At 45.1% G+C, this 20,198-nt stretch overlaps 1 protein-coding gene across 2 annotated transcripts in view; it reads right to left on the bottom strand.

Moving 5' to 3' along the window:
• Positions 1-19,562, bottom strand: part of CENPH (centromere protein H) — a 466,689-nt gene extending 447,127 nt beyond the window's left edge. The window contains exon 1 of one of the 2 annotated variants that reach the window (XM_085632190.1): positions 19,331-19,562. In XM_085632190.1, the coding sequence (XP_085488316.1) occupies positions 19,331-19,374 (44 nt within the window). In that variant the 5' untranslated portion in view covers positions 19,375-19,562. The remainder of the gene's footprint in view (positions 1-19,330) is intronic. The other variant, XM_085632197.1, reaches the window with a different exon arrangement.
• Positions 19,563-20,198: the final 636 nt, after the last annotated feature.

Raw genomic sequence — 20,198 nt, 5'->3', positions numbered from 1 at the left:
AGGTAAGATTTGCAAAAAATGCGGTCGCAGAGGGCATTTTTCTAATATGTGCAAACAGTCTTTCAAACAAAGAGTTGCCATAATAGAAGATAATACCATGGCAATGTCTCCTAACACTGATCCATCCTGTATAAGTAATGTACCTATCCAACATATTGATAAGATCTTAAGTGTAGACGATCCAACTGACAATATATTGAGCATCAACGAACAAGAAGGTAGAAAGAATAGACCCAAAGCAGATTTTCTAATTAATGGGAAACCGGTACAATTGATGGTGGACTGTGGGTCCATGTACACCATCATTCCAAAGGATACATACAATATATCATGGTCTGAAGTTTCTCTGTTACCCAAGGACATTAATCCTGGGGGCTATCAAGGAGAAACAATAAACTTGTTAGGTTACATGAATTCTACCATAGAGTTTAGTGGCAGATCTGTACAAGGTAAAGTATATGTTGCCACTGATGGTCCACCTATTCTAGGATGGATGCACCAGTATGATCTCTCAATTGTAGTTGATCCCAGAGCTCCTACCCAAGTAATGGTAATTGAGAACCCATCATTGGGGGAAATCCTAGAGGAAGCGAAAGATGTTTTCAGGGATGAACTAGGCTGTTTTAAAGGGTATGTACACAAAATAATTCTAAAGTTAAATGCCGTTCCTGTACAACATAAAGTGCGTAGAACACCCCTAGTTGCAAGAGAAGCTGTTAAAGACATGTTGCAGGACATGGTCACGTCTGGAGTTATAGAACCAGTGGAGAGTTCCTTGTGGGTTTCTCCGGTAGTTATCACTGAAAAATCGGATGGAAAATTCAGATTTTGCATTGACTTGAGGTCGCTTAATCAAAATGTAGTAGTTGATACATTTCCTCTACCGAACATTAATGAGTTGATTCTGGCTTTAAGTGGTGGTAAATTCTTTTCCAAATTGGATTTAAAAAATGCGTATCATCAGATTAAGTTACATGATGAATCTAAGCCACTCACAGCCTTTATCACTATGGAGGGCATTTTTCAGTGTACCAGGATGCCATTCGGTCTTTGTTCTGCCGCTAGCATCTTTCAAAGAATGATGAATGTTTTGTTTAAAAATGTTAAAAACATAGTTTACTTTCAGGACGACATCTTAATCTTTGGTGACACTGTAGACCAACACAATTATGCACTTAGAGAAGCGCTATGCAGAATCAATGAATCTGGCTTAACCCTTAGACGTGAGAAATGTAAATTATTTGTTGATAAAGTTGATTATCTAGGGTATGAGATATCGGATCTGGGGGTAAAACCCAAACAAAACCTATTAGATGCTATTCGCTTAGCTCCCATTCCCTTGGATAAGGACAAACTGAGGTCCTTCCTAGGACTCATTGAATATTATTCAAAGTTTGTCAAGGACTTTTCTACCAAAACAGCCAGTATGAGATCTTTGTTAAAGAAAGGAGTTGTTTTTGTTTGGGGGACAGATCAACAAATAAGCTTTGATGACATAAAGAAAAGTATTTGTGAGGCAGGCATTCTTACACCTTTTGATACTAAGCGCCTATCTGTACTGACAGTAGATGCCAGTGCCACTGGTTTAGGAGCAGTCTTAGCCCAACTGCACAATGGTCATGAGAAAACCGTAGCGTTTGCATCCAGAACACTGACCAATTCTGAGAAAAATTATTCAGTCATAGAACGTGAGACATTGGCGGCTGCTTGGGGCTGTGAGTATTTTAGAACCTATTTGTGGGGCTCCAAATTTACCCTTAAATCGGATCACAAACCTCTCATCAAAGTATTGCTACCGGGAGGTGCCGCCAAGTGCTCAGCGAGATTAGCCAGGCTAGCATCTCGTTTACAAGAGTATTGCTACAATATAGAGTATATACAGGGTTGGAGAAATGTGCAAGCCGACTGTTTATCGAGATTGTCTCTTGACTGGGAGACAGTTGATAGAAGTGCAGTTCTGAAGAGTCAGAGAGAAGGAGCAGTTGCGTCTGTTCAGGATGTGTTAAGTGTTTTCGATTCTCAAGCCTTAACCAAAGCAGATTGGATCAAGGAGATGTCTACTGATAGTTCCATGTTGGATCTTAAACGATTAATCCTACTAGGTAATAGAAGGGAAAGCTCAGTTTCTCCTTCCATCAGACCGTACATCAAGGTTCTAGATGAGTTATCTGTTTGTGGCGATGTCATTATCATGCGAGGGGAGTTGTTCATTCCACCTGTAGCTTTAAGACGCAATTTAATCGGTCTAGCTCATGAAGGACACTTAGGTCAAACCAGAACAAAGAAAAGGTTGAGGATGAATTGGTGGTGGCCTGGTATGGACTCTGATGTAGATTCTTGGGTGGTGAATTGTGAAATTTGCAAGGAAAGTGACAAGCGTCTGAAGGTAGGAGCTCAAGCTTCCATGGGTCACATAACCGATCCAGGTCAACCATGGCATACTATTTGCTTAGATTTCATTGGACCTATGAATGGTCTCAGGAGAAAGTTTGCGCTTTGCCTTAGTAGTCATAGATGTCCATACTAAGTGGCTAATAGTTAAGTTTTTAAAAGATATTACTTCCTTAACTGCCATCAATACCTTGAAGGAAATTTGTGGGGAGGAAGGCATACCATCAAAATTGGTTACGGATAATGGTACCCAATTGACATCTGACGAAATGCAAAAGTTTTTGGGTTCTTTTGGCATTAAGCACATTTGTACCTCTCTGTATAACCCACAAGGCAATGGCATGGTTGAGAGGGCTAACCGTCTTGTCAAAGGTGCCATCCAAATGGCTAAGTCCAGTGGGAGGGAGGTCAGTTGTTTGGTCTCTGAAATGCTATGGGCCTATCGCTCAAGTGTGCATGGAGTGACTGGTAAGACACCTTTTGAAAGGATGCGTGGTAGGCTTCCCAAAACCAAATTGGTTCCCACTTGGATAAAAGATATTGTCTTGGGAGATTCTACTTCCATTGATATTCCTGCTGTTGACCCTCTACAAGGTAGGGGTACTGATAAGAAAGCTGAGAAACGTATTACTTCAGGTGATTGGGTGAAAGTACGTAGTGGTAGACCGGGTACACGTTGCTCAAAATTTTGGGGACCTTACAAAGTCAAACACACTTTACCTTATGGGGTTATTCTAGAGAATGGAGACAAATGGAATTATAGACGTGTTGCCCTGTACCAGAAAGGTTGTGCAGGTGCCAAGGTCAGGGATGAGGTACAAAATTCTAGTTCCAGCAATATCTTTTTATCGATGTCAGACAGTGACCTCATGAATGGCTCTTGTGCTAGCGGTTCCACTCTTATGGGAAGACAAGGGGGTGGTGATGCTTCTGCCGCTCCATATGAGGTGGAGCCAAATGTCCCTGCTGCTAGAGAAGTAAGACATGTTAGAGGTCGTTTTCCTCCAAGCTACTTGAAAGATTACATATGTACTTAACTTAATCTATTATTTGTTAATTCTTTTAAAATTGTTACATGATAACATATGCTTGAAGTATGTTTTGTACTGTGCAGTTTGGAAAGTTTTAGACTGTGTTTTTTTATTAGTCTTCCTTTTTGTTTTTTATCTCATCATAACTTATGTACTTTAGCTTCTATTCTTTGCTAGGTGTGCTCTTCTTTTCTTCTCATTGTTTGATTGTATAAGAGGGAGGATGTGTTGTAATCCTAACTATGTAGATGCTCTCATGGCATGGAGTGTGGAGCATTATGTGTTGTGCATTCCACGTTCCACCTGAGCCTGGGGATTCTGTATTAGGCAGTTGAAGAATAGCTGGCTTAGGGTGAGCATCGCTTTATCTACGCAGGTTAACAACTGAAATAAAGAAGTACCTAACCTCAATCCTGTGTTCCTCGGATCATTGGGTACCGACTTAACAGTAATCATTACTCTCCCAAAGAAATTGCTACTTTTATGAAGTCCAGGGCCAGGTGACTCATTTGGATAGGCACTGGATCGATGGTATTTCTTTTAGCTATTTATATGGTTGGCTGCTGGTTCCTCCCAAGAATGTTAGGCCATATAACTCAATGAACTGAGCCATACACCAAACAGTACAGATTAATTTTGATAAATATGTTAAAGAAACTTTCAGAAATGATCTCAGATGTTGACCTGCATGGGACAAACCTGGCCTGTCCAAGGGGTACCAAGCCCCGCTTACTTGGCTACAGTCGATTAACTATCACTTTTGCCAGAATTGTAGTGTTGACATTAATCAGAGTAAGAGGCCTTTATACATGGCGATCAGTGGGAGATTTACCTGGTTTAAACAAAAAAGAGTGGAGAAGAACAGTTAGGCTTTATTATGAGTCTGGTTGGTCCACGGACCGCCAGACATGCAGGGCCGTAGTGGAGGCGGTCTTCTGACTGCCCTATTATAACCAGGGCAGTCGGGCCACCCTGGAACCACCGCAAATCCCTGGCGGTGGTGTGGCGGTATTAAGGCCACAATATGCTTATCTGGGCCACTGTGGCCCCGCCAAGCATATTACAAGTTTCCTCACCGTTACACTTTTCATGACGGTGCGACCACCATGAAAAGTGTGGCGGTGAGGAAAGAAAGGGGGCCCTACAGGGCCTTCTGGTGCCTCACGCCAGGTGAATGCACACAGGGGGGCACAACATGTGCCACACTGTGTGCATGCACACCAGTACATACGCGGAATGGACTGCAGCAGTCCATGCCATGCAGGTACTGCCTTTGACGTTCCCATTGCAGTGCCTATTTCTTAGGCCCGCTCTGGAAAAGCCAAAGAGCTGCCAGCCAGGAAAAAACTCCTAATCTGGCAGGCAGTTTGTACATGGGTTAGGTGGTGTGGGATCGGGCGGGCCAACTCCCGCACTGCTAAACTCATAATAAATCTTTAAACTGTATTCTCTAGCTTCGGCATACACCCTCAATAAATGAGGGGCCATGATATATGCATATGCTTTGTAAAAATCTGAAGTCAAGCCATCAGTACAAAGTGTTTACCTCCCGGCAGATTTATTTATTTTATTTTTTATTACGTCCCTTAACTCCTCAACGGCAAATTAAAATGTTCTCTTTCCTGTGTGTCAAATCATGGAAGGGTAGCCTCTGATAAGTAATCTAGTTAGTGATCTTACGATCCTTCAGCTGAGTCTTTACAGAGCTCTGCATAGTACTTAGAGAAACTTGATAAGTTAGATGGGGTCGCAGTGTGTTTCATCCCATTTTCGCCTACGAGTTCAAACATTCCATGGGAAGCCCATCTAGATTTCAGGAGTCTAGCTAGGTCCACCCCATCCCCTCTCTATAACTTCTAGCCTGGGGAAAACTCTCCAGACACTGATCTGTCCGCCTCATCTCTAAATCTTAGTAAAGCAGTGTACAATTATGCCCGTGTTCTGCAGTTATGTATTCTAGAGTATTTCTCATCCAGCTCCTTCAATTCACTTTTCAGTGTTCTTATGGTATTGTGGCTCTGCCTAAGAATACCCAATTGCTTGGAGATACAGAGGCCACTGAATTACTGCCTTCAATGCCTCCCATAATGTCGAATAGTTGGAGATTGTTCCCTTATTTAAAGTAAAATATTCTACAATTCCCTGCTTGCTTTCATCTCCAACAGTGTATCTAGATTGTCAGGAGTGCCTCTGTTGGACAAAGAAGCCAAAGCAAAGGTAATTGACAGAGGGTAGTGGAAAGAAAGACAGCGTGGTCAGATGTTAGACCCCCTGATTTCCATACATGTATCCCTGGTAGTTATGCATCGTGTGGTGATGAATAAAAAGAGTACCCTTTATGTTCTGGACATGTGAAATGCCTGTTGGTAATTATGTGAATGGTGTGTGCAGCTATGGTAAGGGTTGTGAGGATCTAGTGGACCTATCAATTTCAGTGTCCAAGATTGTACTAAAATTCAACCCACCACAATATTGTGTGTACAGTTAGGGTTTCACATTGATGCCTAAATTGCTCAAAAAAGGATGGCATATCCGCATTAAACCCATATGAATTAATCAAAATCAAGCGTTCTGTTCCAGATTCCCTTTGTAGGACCAAATATCTGCCTTACACATCAGCAACAGTGTTAGTATGCATGCCTGAATTGGACGCTCCTTCTGACTAGTATAGCCACCCATTAGTGTTTTTCACCTGAAGAAAATGATCAGTGGCTCTGGCAAACAATGCCTCTGTCTTTGTGGCCAAGTGAGTTTACTTTAACTTGGCAATGCCCACAATATGACTTTTTATATAGACAAGCACTAATCTGGCCTTTCTTGGGTGGTTTAACCCTCTGACATTGCAGGTTATTAATTTAAGAGTGGTAGTATTTGATTTATTGGATGCCATTCCTATGTGATCCATATCATCCGTTCTAGTAGCAACATATCGAAAGTGACCTCACCTGACCACTCTGCACCAGTGGTTTACCGAGATGCTAACCCGACCACGATATACATTCAAGCCTATTAGTTATGTTTGTGGGGGGAAAAAAGCATTTGCTAGTAATCATGAAATTTTGTTAATTACGTGTACATGCAATACAGCGTAACTCTTGAAAGAGAAAGAATAAACCTATGTGAACCATTTATCATAGCAAGTAAAATGACCTTCGTGGTCGGACCTATACACCAGCTTGCATACACTTTTATATGATTAGAAAGATCATAATATATTTTACGAACAACTGCTTATCTAGCGTTTTAATTTATGTTTGGCAGGAGAAAGCATCATATATTCCAATTCCATTTGTTGTTACTTTTTCTTCACAGGTAGGAAGGCTGCTTTTTTAGGACCTGCACATTGACATTGAAATCTGGGTATATTAATAAAGAGCTTCTCTTGAGTGCAAGTCCTTTGTCGCAAGTCCTTTTTTCTCAAGCCGATTATAAGACTAAGTCCCTCTCTTTAGAGTTTATTAACCTGGAAATTATATCGATCGATGTGCCGGCTCAACTACAAAAACGGAAGACACTTCTGTTTCTCCACACAGTTACTTCCGCAATTTCTCTGCAAATAGATCCATACGACTGGTGCTAGAGGTCTCTGAGATACCTATTATGTGCAGGTTATTAGACCGATATCTTGCTTCCAAGTCTTCCGCTGCGGCAAGTATGTGGTCCTTAGCTTTCTCTAGCTTTTGTATTCTCATATCCTGTCATCTTCCACATCAGATATGTGTCGCTCTGGCATATCCAGTCTCTATGCATATTTATCCAGTAGTTCCTTCATGTGATCAACTTTGATAGTCAGAAACATCAATTTTGAGGTATATGGAGTTGACCTCCTCCTAATCTCGAGTAACAAAGTCTGAACATCAGAGTCTTCCGCATTGTCTTGCCCGGCCCCAATGTCCCATTTGTGCTCTTTCACTTTCCTTCAGGTTTGCTTTTTCAATTGAGGTGCTTCTGTCTCACCAATAGCATCGGCTCAGGATCGACACTATAGTGGGGTGAGGCAGCCGCAATGTAGCACAGCACCTTGTAGCAGCTACCTGTCGAAGCAGTTTCCGCTGTTGCTAAAGCAAGGAGTGGATCCCAATTTGATAGATAACTATCAATATGCTTTGTAGGTAAGGCCTCTGGTGGGTGACACTAGTGAGGATTTAGGAAGCAGCATGCAGCTTTAAGGGGAACCTACCAACATGGAAAATGGGCAGTGCCAGGCAATTCTATCTTTTATCTCTTCCATGCTCAGGGCTCTCCAATCATCAGGCTTATGCTGTCCACCACGTTCCCGCAGGAGAGTACCAGCAAACCACAACGGGAGACCTCGATGACACTTCCTTTGAGGGGGACTTTGTCCTCCTGCCCCACACCTTGCCACCGCTCCACATGGAAAACAGTCACAGAATGCCTGATGTACCACACTCCGAGGTTTCTCCTTGGGTCGCATCCACTAACCAGTGTGCTTCAGCTGCCAGGGAGATTACACATCGTATCACACCTCCACACCTCCTAACTCCTGCTCTGAGTCTTACGTCTGGTGAAGGAGTACTGCCCCTTATGCAGGCTGTGCAAATCATACATTATGATCTGGGTTGTAAGCCACAATAGAAAATGTATTTTCCGAATCTGGAATATGCATGGAGCTCTGCTCGGCCATCAATTTTGCCAATGGATGGGGGTTTATTGTTTGCTAGCGTTATTTCGAGGCTGTGATCTGAGATCCACTCTAAGACCAGGCCTCTGGGAACCGCACCACCTTTGCCCCTGGGCACACTAGCTTAGTCAAGACATTCAAAACCTTCCAGCATGCCTACAGACAATGAAGAAACCTAGTGAATCCCTTACAACTAATGGCAACTGTTACTATAATACAAATTAAAACCACCCATTCTAAAGACAAAGGGCCCGATTACAATTCCGGTGGACGGGTTACTCCGCCACAACGGTGACAAAGGTCACGTCCACCGAAATATAAATCCCTTGGGTATAATGGGTTTTTCATTTCGGCAGACAGGATATCAGTCACCGTTGTGACGGAGTTACCCATTCGCTGATATCTAAATTAGAGCCATAGTCAATATTACAACATCCGGGCTGTGATGACTGGGTAATAAATTGGCTCATTAAATGAGAAACTCTTCAGTTTTCTCTCTGCTTCACTTTCCTTGAAAATATTATTGGAAAGACTATGGGAAGTAAGGGATTACTGTAATCAGACACCTGGTCACAATGAGACCACAAGCGCCACATGCCAGATTCAGCGCGAGGAGACGCACGGTCTGGTCCGCGTCCGGCCGGTTTGCATCCTGCACCTCCCGCACCCGAGACACCTCCGGCCCAAGCAAAAAATCAACGGCCCAAGGAGGACGCCTAGCAGATCTCTAGCAGATCTCTAGCCGGCCGTCACCTGCCGCCCACTCGCTGCATTTTGCAGTCTTCAGCAGCTCCTCAAGGCCAGGCACAGGCCACCAAGGAGCGAGTCGACTAGGCAGCCAGGCCGGATCCCAAGAGGGGTTGGCACCCCCACCTACAGCAGCAGCTGAGATAGGCAGAGGCACAGAGGAGACCAAGAAGTCCAGGAAGACAGTGCTGCCTGCCGGTCTTTCAACCTCCCCAGTATTTGGCGCAGAAAAGGCACAGGTGAGCGAAGGGGGCAACAACCAGCGAGGGCAGCATAAGGCTTGGTGAGGGGGTATTCCTGGGGCTACGGTGCCAGGTGTGCCTTGATTCAATCTGTGAGCACTGCTTCCCTCCCGCTGCACCAGCTCCTTAACTGCTGTGCTCACCTGCTTTGCCCACCTGTGCCCACCTGCCCTCTCGCATACCGCATAGGGGCAGACACCAGTTCATGGGGGACTACAGGGCGGAGCAACAGATATGTCAAGACGTTAAGACCCTTCAACAGACTCCTCCCCCTCAGCATTTTTTTTGCATTTGTCCAGCCCAAACGAAAGGAGTACTCGCCCCTCGCTGCCCGGCAAGATGTGCAGGGGAATTACTTGGAGCAAACAGCAGGAGGAGCCCCCTCAGTGCTTCACCCAGCAATAGGCCCCAAACGAAAAGGGCGAGTGCACACGACCCCAGAGTAAATTTTCAGAACCCATTCCCCAAAAAAGGGGACTACAAGGGTCACAAGGAGTAAATCTCTTACAGATAACAGAAAGGAAACACTGCAAGACGCCGCACAAAAGAGCTTGATAAGGCACTTCCTTAGGAAAAAGGACACCTTGAACCCTGACCACGAGATAACCCACGAGACAACCCTTGGCGCTCTACCTTATGGCTCGAGTGTGCCCCAAGACAGCAGTCCCAAGGGGCTGGGCAGAACAACTCCGGAGCACACCCGAAATTCCAGGGAGGGTCTACTCCTGAATAAGGAATCCAAGGGACAGAAGGGAAAGCAGGGCGCAGCCTGCGGCCAACCCGACTTAATGTAGCCTAAAGGCACAATCATGTGTCCAACTCCCTACCAAATCTCAGTCACGGGGCAAGATACCACACCCACCAAGCCACACGAACCAGCTTTAAGCAAGGATGCACCAACGTTTGTGACGAAAGCACAAATTGATCAAGCCAGTGACAACGGTTTTGATTCCCAGAGTACAGAGCCTGAAGTAAATTGCATAACCTCGTGGCCACATTCAGTTACCGAGGGGCTAAATTGCCCGGCGGGAAGAGACCTAACCGCTTCATTCCTCTACAATCTGGGTCAGAAGATCGAAAGAACCCTTGAATTAACCCCTAATCTGTTGTTGCCATCAACATCCTCACAGGGCATCAATTCAAAAACTGACAACAACTTTAGTAACGTCAGCATAGAAGCAGATTTGGAGAGATCTCCCCCAACCGAGACAAATTGTTCCACCAACAAAGCCCTTCTGTGGCAGTCATCCAAAATGGAAGTCCAAATAGACCTCCTACAAGCCATCGCAGCCCGTTTAGTCAATATAAGCTCCAAGGTGGATGAATTGAACAACAGGTTCTATCAGTACTCAACCTCCAACCCGGGGGACTGTACCTGCTGCTGCTCAACCCTTATGGAGAAATGCAAAAAGAACTATTGATGGACAGAATGCAGAACAATGTCATACATTCACCCCAGTACAGAGATCTGGGCCTAAATCCTTCAGTTTTTTTGCTCACCATGCCATTCCAGTTTGGACCCAGCCCTATGCAAATCAGTCTTGACCCTGTGCCCAATGGGAACAGTCCAGTCCGAACTGCCAGGCCATGGAGAAATGGGCCTCTCTCCCTGAGATCCTAACGGACATAGTAGAAATAGCTAAAGGACGTTGGGAGACATCAAGTATATCCATCACAGATGACATGGCGCAGACAATCCGCAACCACCCGGAGGCAAAAAAGCTAGCAGGATCTCAAGCGGGCCCGGATCCAGAGACTCCAGACGATAAGGGCAGCTCCCTAAAGGACAAAGGGACATCCAGCAAAATCCAGGGGCAGTGTGGGGGGGGGCACGATGCCCTTGTAGTAGACCCGCAGGAACAGACCCTCAGTATAACCAACGAACAGGACTCCATCCTATCAAGGCGAGAGAAAAAAAAGAAGCGGAGGAAACAACGGGGAAAAACAAAAAGACAAGAGGGAGTCAACAGCAGTGGAGAAGGAGCATTCCCCAGCCCCCGCAAGGGAACATCCATCCTCCCCAGCCCTATCCCATTTTTATTGCCAAAAACTTTGGCAAAAGGCTGCCCGTGTTGTTCACCCCGGGGCAGAAGAGCAAACCTTACTAAGTTCTCTGAGCATCTCAGCTGTGATGGACCATAAACCTTCAGCAAGGTCAGAATCTTCTGTAAGGCCAGACCACCCCATCGGACAAGTCCCAACAGCCACATTAAGTTTAGCACCACGTGAAGCAAGCCACCAGACAGCGACAGCCATTACAGCGCCGCAACCGCTGGATCTGTCCCCATTTCAAGCAGAACTTAGTCAAGAGGCCGGCGCTGGGGCCAATCAAGGTCATAACAATTGGTCCCAAGCAGTACACTCATCGAGCAAACAAGGAAGCCAAAACTCAGGACTAGGGTAGCCAGAGCCATCCCCATACAGGGGAAAAATGGCCCCAATCACTGGCTCACCAACAGTAGTCCAAGAGGTAATTCTCACCCCAAGGTATCACAGCACGGGTCAGCACAACATCTTGAACAGGCGCAATATACTCCACCTTTTTAAACATCTGGCAACCCTAGAACAAATACAAATGGGTGACATAGTATGGGTGAAATTCCTGAGTCCAAAGGGGACACACACGGTGACTCAACAGTGGTGGGTTTAAATCATATAAAAATACAACAAGCCATCGCGAACAACTCCATACAACTTGCCGAGGGGGGCATCGATGTTCAGACGGTGCTGCATCCAAAATATCCTCATGTCCTGGCACAGGGTAAAGGCCCCGTGGTCAATCCTGCACAGGACAAATAGTTTGGGCTCTCCGGGTAAAATTCAGACAGCCCCTAGGGTCCCAAAGGGTATCAGGATTTCCGGTCAAAATAACCCCCGGGTCATCAGTGCAGGCCCCTCTGCCCTAAATCAACCACGAAAAATAATTAGGGGGGGGGAGGGGGGAGCACCAGTATCCCTAACAATAGAGAATCCTGGCTAGCAAGGGGGGGGATAAGGCGAAGAGCAGCCGACAAAGAGAAACTAGCCATAATCTCCTGGAACATAGCAGGTTTAAACAAAATCAGTGGCAATGATAATCTGAAGCGGTTTCTGGAAACTGCCGACATACTCTGCCTCCAAGAGACCTGGGCCCTGTCCAGCACCTCACTGGCAGGGTACTAGGAGCACTTTGTTCCAGCCATAAAAAAGAATCTATTTGGCCGGCCGGCAGTCTATCAGTTTTTATAAAGCACGAAAGTGCCCTTGAAGCTAAAGCCATCAACTTCAACACACCTGGATTGCAAGCTCTACAAATCAGAGGCTTGAATATTAACTTGCATCCTACGCCTCTTCTAATAATTAACTGCTACATCAATCTGGCCCAGCTCACCATGAAAGAGAAGTTGGAGGGTCTGCTGGGAAAACTAGAAGACCTCTTGTGTAAATACAAATCTCACCAGGTTATTCTAGCGGGGGATTTCAATCTGAGGGATTTGGACACAACCAACCCCCTCCCCTGAGTTCCGGCAGGGCAGCACCCATGTCCAACTTCATCAGCAACCATAATCTGACCTCAACACATGCACTGAAAAAAGCCCACTCGAACACAAGGGATCCTCCCCCCACCTTTAGAGACATCTCAAGAATTGACTACATCATCGTCAGCGAAGCTCTGGCGGCCAGATTGAATGACTTTGAAGTTGAAGACAGGACAGAAAGCGATCATAGGCCACTGAGAGCAGTCTTCCTGATGACAGTTTTGCCAGCTCTACACCACCAAACCATCGGAGCATCAAGAGGGGACGAAAAACACAGTGTCTTGAGGAAGATCAAATGGTCGGAAAAGATAGGTAACACATTACAAACATGGCTGGAAGAAAAACAGGAAGGCAATTTGTCTACGCCGCTATTACCCATAAAGGCCTGGGAAAATACAGTGGAGGACCTACAAGTAAAGCTTGGGAATCCCCAGACAAAACGCCCCATGCCCAAAGGGCAACCAAGAGGGGGCAGCGTAGGGCCAAACAAAGACATACAAGTCTGTAAACGCCTCCTGCGCAAGGCACTCGTAAAAAAGAAAAGAGGGGGCGGTGTTTCGGAGGGACCGTCGGTCGCCTCATTGAGGGCAGCACTAAGGAAGAAAATTTGGGAACATAAAAACACCATCACGGAAAGGGAATGGCTAAAAGTCTTCGCCCTGATAAAGCAGAAGAACCCAGCCCACCTGTGGAGACACATAAATCAAATGAGCAGTAGAGGAATCTCAAGAGAGAACGGAGTAGCAGAAAAGGACAGGCTGATTTATGTCAAACAGCTCTACGCAACCGCCCCTGCCCATAAAGTCAGTCCAGAAGGATACAGTGGCAGGGAGGGCCCAGACTGGCAAATAAACATCGTTCCAGGAGACACGAAAGTCAGCCAATGGAACTGGCCTGAGGGTAACAGAATGCCTGCGAAAACACATGGCGAAACACCAGCCCAGCTAAATCCCCAAAATGGTCAGTAAGATCATCAAGAACATGAAGAACAATGGGGCCCCCGGACCAAATGGAATTCGAGCACCGGTCTTCAAAAAGGCCCCTGACTTCTGGGCAGCATTGCTACCTCCTTTATACAACCATACTTTCCAATCAGCAACAACTCCCGATTCCTGGATGGGCTCCATTTCGGTCCCTATTTTCAAAAGAGGAGACCGCTTAAAACCATCAAATTACAGGCTGATTGCCCTGCTTGACCTTGAAGTCAAGGCCTACGCTCGCCTTCTACTAAGGGACTTGGAGGGGTGGGCAGAAGAAAATAGCATTATACCACCTTATCAAACTGGCTTCAGGTCACAGACATCGACCATGGATAACGTACTGGCATTGGCCTACTTATCCACACAGGCTACCCGGAAGAACCACCCACCACGCTTCGTGGATTACAGCACAGCCTTTGATGAAGTGGTTCGCAGAAGACTATGGTGGAAGCTAGAAAACTGTGTCATTCCACCGAACCTACCGAAGGCAATAAGATCGCTCTATGAAGACACCTGGGTAAGAGTTAAAACTAGCGCCAGCACAGTGTACCCGAAAATTAACACGGAGAACGGGCTGACAAAAGGTTGCGTGCTGGCTCCCATTCTTTTCAATCTATAAACGGCGGATCTGGGGGACGCCCTAAAAGAAGCTAGCCTAGTAACATCAAGACTAGGAAACACGAGGCTGTCGGTGCTTCAATACGCCGACAATACCGCCATAATGGATCACACAAAGGTGGCCCTACAAAGAGCACTAACTGCATTAAATCCCTTTAACAACATCAATAATCTGACAGTAAACCAAGGAAAGACCAAGGTTGTCATCTTTGGGACCTACCATCAGAAAAAGAAAGCACAATGGCGTTTGGGCAACTTGCAAATCAAGACGGCGGAGTCATACAATTACCTAGGGGTTTGGCTGACGGAACGGGCTAAGGCGACTGCCCATTTGAAACATCAGAGAAATCAAGCCCAGTATCAATTTCAGAGTCGGTGACTATTAAAGAAGGCAGCACTGATCATCTCAAGACCCTAAGAGTGACAGCCAGCCAAACACTCAAACACACACTGTGCCAGCTGACAGGACCTGCTACATGACAGTCTGTATCCAATCTCAATATAATTAAGCCACAAGGAGATTGACCATGTTGCAGTCCCTCCTTTATCAGTGATATCAGGTACAGGCCCACTGGGGGAGTGTCGACGTTTCGACACTGGTGCAATGAGGGTAATTTATATCCTCTGCAGGCGGGTCTTCCTCAGGGGCTGTATCCTGACTGTACCTCACCATAGGTTGCCTCCCCTACCCCCGTCCTGGGGAAGACCCGCCTGCAGAGGATATCAATTACCCTCATTGCACCAGGGTCGAAACGTCGACACTCTCCCTCAGTGGGCCTGTACCTGATATCATCCCAGCCCTGCCTTTTCACAGATCAATGTTCTCTGTGCGTCATCAGAAAATCATGAAATGAATATTTGTAAATCCATAAGGGACAGGCCTATCTGTAAAACTGGTGCCACTAGGAACCACTACCAGTTTTACTAAGGATACCAGAATGTGTAATTGATTGGTTATTGAATTTGCCTTTTGGATTCCTCTCCTTTATATCTGTCCTACCTCACGAGCACTTTCCTTTTTCACACTCCCCTTGGAGCAACCTCTTTCTCTATTTGGAGCATTGAATATGGTGATCTGTTATAAAATTAACTAAATAATAAACAGTCACTATTGGAGCGATATTTTGTGCCTTTGTGTCTTTTAAAGATATACTTGTTTGCATTGTAAAGAAAATGGTGGTACATTAATGATACAATGCCAATTCTATATGTACCGAATGCCCTTTAACTAATGAATGTTTTTCATAACTGAATTGTAGCTTTAAAGAAGTCTAGGACCATTGTTTCCTATACCAATGGTGAGCATCCATGGCATATGACTGTAATACCTGGAAATTCAAAGTAGTCTGTCCATATGAGGCATTTGTACATGGGAGTACATGATGATAATGACAAGCTGATGTTTAGAGACTGCATTTCTCAAAAACTGAAAACTGATATTTTTAAGACAGTTTTAGTTTTCAAAAATGGGGTTTCTGCTGGAAAATTGAGTTTATTTGCCCACAGTGGAAAGTAGTATTAGATAGAAAAATGTGCATTTTCCGAAACTGGTGAATGATAATTCAAGCTGAGCTGGGGAGACGTACTGCTGTGCTTATGTCCTTTGTGCCACTGGGCATGTCAAGATTTGAATGTTACTTCATAAGTCAAGGGGAGGCATTTAATATTGAAGAACTTTTTCCCAGCATTTCTGCTGGTAGCCGCACTTGGTATACTTCGGTGGTAACTACTGAAAATCTTGCTTTGGGTGGTCATAGTGTAGTCACTATTTTACAGGTATAACATTTTCTAGTAGCTCGGGAAGACTTTCTTAAGCAGAAGTAGCTCTCACTACAGAAAAGGTTGGAGACCCCTGATCTAAAGCATATAAAACAGTGCTTCCGATTCCAAGGTAATCAAGGAGCGCAAGGCTATGGCTGGAGCTAGGAGTGGCGAGGCCGGACTTGATGTGCCAGGGCGACATCATAAAACTCTATCTCAGGATTTTAAGGGCCCCAGCTAACACCTTAAAACGCCAATTAAGATCAATCTTCAAAGAGCAATATATGCCCTGGCACGCCACCCTTGATAAAGCGATCAAAACATTGAATATAGTGGAAAGGAGCATATTGAGGCCGGAGATCCCTTTGAACACATGGAAAAGAGTGCTAAACAAACAAGTGAGCGAAATTTCATTTGATCTGGACCTTAAATCCCTCCGTTCAAGCCCACTCTTGGACCCACTGAATAGATCTTACACAGCAGGCAAAGCCCAGGCTTACCTCAGTGACGCTATCACTCCATCAGCCCGAAGCAAAATTCTCTCCATGAGACTAATCCCCTTAGGAATCGTGGATTTTAACCCTGCATGGGCTCGAAGGGGGGAAGCCACAAACTGTAGACTCTGTCCATACAAGAGTGAATTGTGGCTGCACCTTCTATGCTATTGCCCCAATCTTATCAAGGAACGAAGGCGACTATTGCGTCCGATTTGTCCCATCAATGGAACAAAATCCTGCAGCAAAGTATCAGACATGTGTTTTTCCAAGCCTAGCACGATGACCCTAGCCAGACTGGGGAAATGTATCCACCACATCAGGACTGCCCTAAAAACGGCAAATGAACAAAATAAAACGGAGAAGTACATTACAAAGCCAGCGCAAGGGTGTTGAGGTGGTCTTGACCGTGTATTGATGCCTGTCTGCACTTCTAGCATCTCCTCCAGAAAAACGCCTCTCATGGTTAATGGATCAGAGACCAATGGGAATGAATCATAGCTCTTTAATGCTACCCATAGACCAACCCGGAATTCTGGACTGCCACCAAAGCCACACCTCCATAAACACAAACCCTGGGGAAGATTGACTTAAGTGGAATTGGGGAGGGGAGGCAAATTCTTTTATCAAAATATGTTTTAAACTTCTGTTACAAACAACAGTTTTTAACTATTTGTTTTAGCCGCAATATGTTGAGCACTTTTACTGTAATGATTTTAATTAATTGTACAGTTAATAAAGACACACTAGTGGTCACAATGAAACAACCCCCACCATACACTCAACTGGAAGAGAAACACAAACTGCTTAAGATAGATCTATATACACTTGAACACGGACAAGACGGAAGTCCTCATCCTGGGACCGTCACCCTCCGCATGGGACGACTCCTGGTGGCCCCCGGCCCTAGGCACCGCACCCAAGCCAACGGACCACGCACGCAACTTGGGCGTCATCCTGGACTCCTCCCTATCGATGACCAGACAAGTCAACGCCGTCTCCTCATCTTGCTTCCACACCCTCCGCATGCTCCGCAAGATCTTCCGATGGATCCCGATCGAGACCAGGAAGACGGTCACCCAGGCCCTCGTCACCAGCAGGCTAGACTACGGAAACACCCTCTACGCCGGTACAACAGCCAGGCTTCAGAAGAGACTTCAGCGTATCCAGAACGCCTCCGCCCGACTCATCCTGGACGTCCCACGACGCAGCCACATCTCAAGCCACCTGAGAGGCCTGCACTGGCTCCCGGTCAACAAGAGGATCACGTTCAGACTCCTCACCCACGCACACAAATCCCTCCACGACCTGGGCCCAAGGTACCTCAACGACCGCCTGACCTTCTACACGCCCACCCGCCAGCTACGATCCGCGAATCTCGCCCTCGCCGTCGTCCCTCGCGTCCAGAGAGCCACCGCCGGAGGAAGATCCTTCTCCTACCTGGCGGCCAAGACATGGAACTCCCTGCCCGTCCACCTGCGGCTGACCCAGGACCACATCGTCTTCAGGAAACAGCTCAAGACCTGGCTGTTCGAGCAGTAGCAGACCCCCTCCCCCAAGCGCCTTGAGACCCTTCCGGGTGAGTAGTGCGCGATATAAATTCCACGATTGATTGATCGATTGATTGATATAAATGCCTTAAACTGAAAGCTGCAGTATCATAAACAAAAGGGCCATGTCACACAGAGCACCCAACCTACTCATGAAACACCCCCAGAAAGGTCACATTTCTGCAAAGGTGTATAGGTTTTTATTACCGTGAAAACTTACTCTCAAGACTTAAGAAAATGGGATTCCATAATAGCCCTTGTTAACCTACTTCCGATATCTCAGGAAGCAAGTGATTAAATTAGTGCTCATAGACTACAGCAAACGTCACCCTAGACTTGTCCAAATAAAAATTTTGGTCTGTGCACCGAAATTTCGGGACCTCATACAGACTAAATAAATTACGTCCTAGCAACACCAATGATTTTTGGAATTGTGTAAGGGTGACTGGTAATTTAAAACGAAAGATACTAAATGTCTGCTGTACTCGCCTATCGGGGAATAAAGCAAGTTATTTTATAGATAAAATTCTAAAAGTAGATTAGTCCCCTGCCTATAATATGCTCTTCTTTTGCATATTTGCCTCTAACCATGTGCTTAAATTAAAATTCTCTGATTTATGGGTCTCATGATTGTTATTGTAGTCAGATAGATCCTATCTGAATGTAAAAGCTCTAAGCAACTGTCAATTCATACATGATGGGCTGGACTCTGCTAGAGATGCAGACAACGCAATGATCAATATTCTAAATAGGAATCAAAGATCGCAGCAATTATGGGATACGTTAGACTCTTTACCTACCGAATCTAAACACGTTGATATGTGCTTCGACATACGACCAACTCATTTGACATGGCTCACTGCTTTGAACTCTTTTGATCTAGAAAATCTAGGATCCCAAAGTAACAGAAAATATAATCTGTAGTGTATGGAGAATACGTTACTGTTGTCACTTTACAACAAAAGTTACTGATATCATTACATTTTTCAACTTGCATGTCCATGTGGCATCACCATTTCGTGTTCAATTACCATTTCCCTTACACGGCAAGTTAGACCCGTATATCCACTACAGTCCAACTGTGAAATATGCCTTAAGTGTATAAAGTAACATTTGAATTATAACACAAATAGATCACAGTTTTGCGTAAAATGACCACACCAATATATGCATGCGTCCAATGTTGACTTAAAATTGTTGTGTTCGCGTCTACGATACATTTGCAGATGTTTGCCCTGTTAATTTTCATTAAAATATTATCGGGGTGGGCGGGGGCAAACAAAAGGAGCATAAAGAAACAAAAACATAATATTTTACTCAGGTATTTGCATAAATACAGAACTCTGTTTCACACACCTATAGATGTTTAAAATTTCGTCTTCACTCCTCGGCTGATCCATTTGATCCTTTGGGGTGCCCGAGACGTAATATTCAACTATTCCATCACCTGTCCGAAATTTACTAAATCGTTCAATTGATCCAAACTAAGATCCATTGCTCATTGTTTCGCGGTTACCATTTGCGGGTAACATTAGCACTTCCGGGTTTCATAATAACCAATACCATGGCTGAACATACTTTAGGAGTCGTTTAGGAGTGGGGAGTACCAAAAACCTGTAAGGTGACTTCGGATTGGAGGATTGGGGCACCTCAATCAATCCTACTGTGCTGCTCAGAATTCAGAAGTGCTGATTGGTTGCGTCTTTCCGTGCCTCTTTCCGAGACTCAGCTGTCTTCCTCCAGTCTACAGATGCTATCTAGCGGCCTTTTGCACTGGTGTTCCTGTAAAGCGCTCCAAAACACTCGAATAGAGTTCGTGCTATGTAAAACTGAAAAATAAATCCTCCTGAGTGCAGTGGGGCGGGGCAAGTGGGTCTACGGCGGAAAGAGAAATGGCTAAAAAGAACACAATAACATCTTAATGTTTTGTTGTCAATTCACCCAAAGGTAAAAATATATAAAATGTAGAAGAAAAATAAATGCAAAGGTAGAATAATCTGTGGGAAATGCACTTTTCTTCCGTATGAATTGAAAGCCCAAATGATTATTGCACTTGCTGCAGAGATTTATGTGTGTAACCAGACAGTGGCAGAACTGAATCCTGGTTTGCGCAGAGGGAAAAAATTGCATATTTTTAGTGCTACATTGGTCCCATGCTGTGCCTGAAAGCACTATGAATATGCAAGTTATTATTTTTGAAATTAAAATATAAGTTGGGATGTTG

This window comes from Triturus cristatus, chromosome 2_1 (genome assembly GCF_964204655.1).
Source record: "Triturus cristatus chromosome 2_1, aTriCri1.1, whole genome shotgun sequence".
NCBI lineage: Eukaryota > Metazoa > Chordata > Amphibia > Caudata > Salamandridae > Triturus > Triturus cristatus.
The sequence above is the reverse complement of the archived record's forward strand: the minus strand, read 5'-3'. Positions and strand labels throughout refer to the sequence as shown.